Here is a 6,299-nt window from a genome sequence, read left to right on the forward strand (position 1 = left end):
ACATTTTATACAACCCTTTCTCTCATCTCAGGCCTCAATAACATCCTGAAAACATTTTCAGAATGTTGCTTTGAAAATGTTCTTCATTTGTTATCATGTAACATTGAGGGAATGTTTTATAAAGAACATCTTTAATGTGATACCCAACAACGTCCAAAACACGTCTTTAGAATGTTGCAGGCAAAACGTTCCACCTTTGTTAACATATCACATTAAAGGAACATTTTATAAAACACTTTTTGTCATCTCAGGTCTCAATAACATCCTGAAAACATTTTCAGAATGTTTCTTGGAGAATGTTCTTCATTTGTTATCATGTAACATTGAGGGAACATTTTATACAACCCTTTCTCTCATCTCAGGCCTCAATAACATCGTGAAAACAAATTCAGAATGTTGCTTTGAAAATGTTCTTCATTTGTTATCATGTAACATTGAGGTAACGTTTTATAAATAACATCTTTAATATGATACCCAACAACGTCCAAAACACATCCTTAGAATGTTGCAGGCAAAACGTTCCACCTTTGTTAACATATCACATTAAAGGAACGTTTTATAAAAAAACTTTCTGTCATCTCAGGTCTTAATAACATCCTCAAATCACCCTCTGAATGTTGCAATTAAAACGTTATGTCTTAGTTAACCTTATAGGAACATTATTTGAACAAATAAACATCCTAAAAAGGTTCTTTGAACATCAGATTAAAACGTTTCTTTAAAACCTTGTTAGAACCAATAGGTAACGTTAGCCAAAGTCGTGAGAACGTTCCCCGCTAGCTGGGTAATATTTTTAACCGATAGTCAAGATTAGTATTACTTTTATGGCACGAGTGCATTGTGATCATTTAAATTGCGAACAAATCTTATGACCACATCAGCTAATGTGCGAAGTGATGTCTTTTAACCACAAACAAATGCACCATTAGGATACGCAATATATTTCTACATGTATTATTCATCCTAGTTGACCTCAAATTACTACATGTCTTCCTCCTATGGGAACTGCACTTCCGTTTTACATCCTCTATTGCAACCTCGGTGTATGTAAATGGAGACACAGCCTAAAACTGTCCATAAGGGCATCGGGGAGATTGTCCTGCTCTCCAGCCCATTAAAGAGGACTCCATTATCTGCACTCTGTACTACACACACACACACACACACACACACACACACACACACACACACACACACACACACACACACACACACACACACACACACACACACACACACACATACGGACCATGACATCAACGCAGACCATGGGCACATAAAGTAGTCCACGTTAAGTAGCTCCCCTCCACGCCACGCCATGCATATTTTATAAAAGCTGGCATTAAAAGCCAAAGGAATAAGGAATGCCTGGCTAGGCAGCTGGGTTAGCTCTACGCCCTACTTCTTTTCTCGTTCAGCTGCTTTTGTTTTTGTTGCAAACACGCAGAACTGGACAGAGGCAGTGTCATGAGAGTGAAAGTGAGATTGTAACATTTAGGATCAAAGATGGAGAGTGTGAATGCCAATAAATCCCCTCACTGGGACAGGTTCAAATCGCATGCTTAATTAGTATCTCTTTTCTTTGCATATTGTCCTCATTAATATCCTTTCGTCCATCCTGCTGCTTCTGTGAGTTGCTATACAATGTTTAGGCAAGGTCAAACCCGGAGATATGTTAATACTGGAAGCTGATCAGCCCTCCAGCTGAGAGACGGCATACTGCTGGGCCTGTGAACCAGGAAGACACCAAGATTGTCCTTTTAGCTAAAACGCACTGGACTGAGACTAAGAACACACATCCATCACTGTTTGAGGCTGATAATAGCAGCTGGATGGCATCTTCGGGGTTGGCTGCTTTTTGTTTGAGTATGCATATATTTGTGTGTGTCTGCAATTGATTGGGTGATTACAGCTCTCTCTGCAGTATTTCCCCGTGTTTACTTGTTTGCATGCACACGTCAGGCAAGGTGTAACACCCTGGTTAGTCAACATCCCCTGTCTGTCATCGCTGGCAGTGTTATGCCTCCTGCCTCACACTGGGTCACACCGGCAGGTTGTTCTGTCAGTGTAACACTTTGGAGTGTGTCATGCATCTCTTTTTTGTCCCATCTTTCTCCCTGCTGCTGGCTGTGAGCAGAGGAATCTGAGGTCAGGTACAAGTCAGTTTTGTCACACACACCTCGGAGACTCGGGACTCGCACTTTCTTTCCTTCCGTTGAACTTTTTCCCTGCGTTGTTCTCCGCTCCACCACATCTCTGAGAATGAATAATTAATTTTGACCATTGCTTCTTCTTACCCAGTACTAGAATTAATGGTGGTCTGCTTTCATGTATGTTTGTGTATCCCCATCCTCAAATAAATCAGAGTATGAATCTGAACAGTATGCTTTATACATAAATATAAGTTTGGCTTTAAACATGAATGTGTTCATGTATCTGTTTGATAATGGCTGTCTTGGGCAGATTTGCAGCTGATTAATTTTTTTGGAAGTGAAGCTTAAACTTGAAATATTTTAGACCTAAACTCGACTATGGTGCCACTTTAAATCTGAGGATTGCAACCCAACAATATCTGCTCATGAATTTTCAGCAAATCTACTGATCTGGCCAACATTCTACTTTCCGAATCCTCTGTACATCTCCGTGACCTGACAATTGGATTTAATGAGCATTGCAGTCGTACATTCAACCTAAACCAGGTTGGTTTCAGTCATCATTCTCAATAAACGTCTTATAGCATGCATGGCCTAAAATGTAAATCTATAAATGTTGAACGTAGATGGAGAAAAACATTTCCCTGACAACCATCATTTTAGAGCTGCTAATGTCCTAGTTTAGAGTTCTTTTTTTTACCCCTGACAGTATACCACTCTTCCCCTATCTTTCTAAACTGTGATTACGAATACTGTTTGTTTCCTTTCTACAAGACTACTGACTTATTCAAGACAAAAGTAATAATGAGTCAATTCCTATCAACTTAAATAATCTTCCAGACGCATGGCTTACCCGTGAATACAGCGACCTGCAGTTCAACAATAGTGTCTTCTGGGCTGCACGTTTTGTCTAGCTTCCTGCCATGAAGAGCTTGATATTCACCCACTTCAACTCATAAGATCCCCCATTTGGCGCAGACATTATTATCTGAATGGTTCTTGAGCTGCAGTGAGTGAACTGGCAGTGGCTCACAAATGAACATTTACAGTAACAGCTGTGTAATGGCCTCCGCACCAAATCTGATTTGTTTGGCTTATGTCAATGTAGACTTTAGGAAAAGATCATGGTTTGGGTCAAATCTGAAATGTGTTAGCTTTGGTGATTATTGGGTAACAATAAAATAAAAGAAATAAGGATCAACATTATTTGATTGAATGGTGAACTGAACACAAAGGCACCAATATGAAAGAAAAAAAAGTTACAATTTAAAGTGCAGTTGTGCAGTTACTGTAATACGCTTTTTCAAACAAGTATGAAAATCCCTGAGGGTAAAATCACAGTCTTTCTGAATGTGTTTATCACAGTGGTTAGAATTAATTATACCTTTGTGGCGCTGGTTACTAATAACCACATGTGTTAGGGGTAAAATTGAGAGCTTTGTCATTAGAATGTAAAAATATTTTTGTACATTAACCGAAACTACCAATGTTCTAGTTTTTCTTGGAAGAAAAACTCCATTTCGATGCTCTTTCATTACTCAATTGTTCTACATTATTAATTTAATTAGACACTACACCAATATCCAAAAAGAAACTTATCTATAGTGTAAGGCAGGGGTGTCCAAACTTTTTTCACCGAGGGCCACATACAGAAAAATATACGAAGGGCTGGGCCACTTGCTAGAGATGAGGTATATTGCCTCATAAGTTAAGTTATAAGTTAGCATACTTTATCAAATGTAGGTAAGTTATAGCTTGATACTTAAAAATGCCTTAAGAAAAAAACAGCCTATATCACAGCTCTCCATAGGGTTTCATTTAATTTGTTGGCAGCTCATTCCCTCAAAAAAGAAGCCTCAGATTGCTTATAATAAGGGCAAATATTAAGTGGTATATTTCAAGCTTGTTAGGTAAATAAATTATTGGGCCTTTTTTTCTTATCAACTAAGATTTGTTAGAAAATGTTCCCAACTTTAATTGACTGAATTTATTTGAAAAGTGGGCTTATTAACACATGAATACTACTGTGTAATATATATATTTAAGATGTACAATATAAGACAAGCACATGTTTCATTTGTGGGCCGTATTACATTATACGGCCCACAAATTAGCTGAGGGCCGATTCAAAATGGGCCACATTTGGCCCCCGGGTCTTAGTTTGGACACCCCTGGCGTAACAATTTAAGTGCAGTTATCGTCGCAGTGGAATATTTCTATATAGGACTATCTCAGCCCAAGATAATTGCACATGGTGATTACTAAACACTTTTCTATTTGTTTCCTCTGTAGTTAATGCTGTGTCCATTGCCATTGGCAGCGATGATAAGTACAGCATTCCCAAAGCTCCCACCAACGAGGAGATGTCTTTCAGCACCTACACGGCCCGGCGGAAGCTGAACCGCCTCCGTCGCTCTGCCTGTCAGCTGTTCACTTCTGAGGCCATGGTCAAGGCCATTCAGAAGTTGGAAATTGAGGTGGAGGCCAAGAGGCTGCTGGTCCGGAAAGACCGCCATCTTTGGAAGGACATAGGTACCTGAGCATTATTTACTGAGGGGGCTTATCAGTCAAGTTTTAGTTCCCTTTTCTCACACAAGTGGAAGACGTTTTTGCTGTATCATTAGCAAATAAATATCTGCTGAAGTTTTGCTCTGTGAAACTCTGTGATTTGTAACTATATTTCCTTGTTTTTGCCATATTTCAGGTGAACGGCGAAAAGTGCTCAACTGGCTTATTTCATACAATCCGCTGTGGTTACGGATTGGGCTCGAGGTATTATGATACAAATATTTTCCCTCAGTTTTTTCCCCCCAAGACAATCTTGCAAGTTTCTTCGCTATCCATGCAAAAGTTGCTTAACACAAATGTTTCTCCCACAGACGATCTTCGGGGAGCTGATCTCCCTGGAGAGCAACAGCGACGCGTTGGGTCTGGCCATGTTCATCCTCCAGCGGCTGCTCTGGAACCCAGACATCGCTGCGCAGTTCAGACACGCCAAAGTGCCAAACCTTTACAAAGACGGTAAGTTAAGAACATTGAACTAGAGACTGTTGCGTGTTACTGTCATAAAAATGCTCAAGACTGAGTTGGAGACTTTCTTCCATGTGCTACATTTGAATCCAAATGAGTAAAAGGCTATTTTTTGGGTTACAAGCCGAAAACCTATTTTGCCATAGCATAAGCAGACAGAAATCTGATGAAGAAAAAATGAAATTGAGAACTTTGGTTTTAGTTAATTTAATTCATAGCTTGACTCCTTACCATTCTCTCTCTGACATAAACCAACTTCAAAAAATATTTTACAAGTTCTAGATTGGCCTGACATTTAAAGCCGCAAGGTTTGAATATTTTCATCTATTTAAATCTGCTACTTTATTGAACCTCATCATAAATTGTTTAAGCAATTTACATATCTTTGCAGCTCTACTGGAATTGTATATTGTTAAAATTACCGTTGCTATAAATATAATGGTCAAGCATTTTATTGATTTCCTTTTTTTTTTTTATCCCTAGAACACATTTACCGTAATTTTCGGACTATAAGCCGCTCCTTTTTCCCCATTTTTCGACCCTGCGGCTTATATAACGGTGCGGCTAATCTATGGATTTTTACAGCTAACGGCCACTAGGGGACCTCCTAAATCTATGGATTTTACAGGTTACAGTCCACCACCTTTAACTCTATGGGCTCTATGGGCGGTCCGCGCCCCCCACCTTTAAGCGGCGGGCTCCAGCAGGAAAAGCTGGAGGCCGGAAAAGAGTGAGACAGGTAGCGCGCAAAAGTAAAAGTGGAACCGAGAGTGGTACGAGAGACAGAACGAGAGCAAGACAGACAGACATTAAGAGCGAGACAGTTTGTCCCCGTACCACTGGTTGAAAACCACTGCTGTAGATCACTGCCGGTACGTGCGCTGGGAGCGCACCGTTTAAGTTTGAAAGTTGAAAAGTTTGTGTGTCTAAAACGCTATGTGATACAGTACAGTTTACACAGCACAGTACATGTTCTGTAGCTACTATTGCACTAAATGATAGCACTTGAATACGTTATGCAAATATGCAACTTGTTTGTTGAAATGTTAATAAATGGGAGCTTCCTCAAACAGCCATCTCTTTCCCGACAATCCCCTCTGTGCACGAACCCTTACA

General features: G+C 39.8%; 1 protein-coding gene across 1 annotated transcript; it reads left to right on the forward strand.

Annotated features, from left to right (window-relative positions):
• Nucleotides 1-4,443: 4,443 nt before the first annotated feature.
• On the forward strand, nucleotides 4,444-5,174 carry LOC104953288 (abnormal spindle-like microcephaly-associated protein homolog; the record flags this gene model as incomplete). The annotated part of the gene is made up of 3 exons (XM_010780209.1): nucleotides 4,444-4,685; nucleotides 4,858-4,925; nucleotides 5,033-5,174. Coding segments are annotated over exons 1-3 (379 nt in total), but the record flags the coding sequence as incomplete, so codon positions are not given.
• Nucleotides 5,175-6,299: the final 1,125 nt, after the last annotated feature.

This window comes from Notothenia coriiceps, unplaced genomic scaffold (genome assembly GCF_000735185.1).
Source record: "Notothenia coriiceps isolate Sejong01 unplaced genomic scaffold, NC01 NC01_scaffold00021459, whole genome shotgun sequence".
In the NCBI taxonomy this organism is placed as follows: Eukaryota; Metazoa; Chordata; class Actinopteri; order Perciformes; family Nototheniidae; genus Notothenia; species Notothenia coriiceps.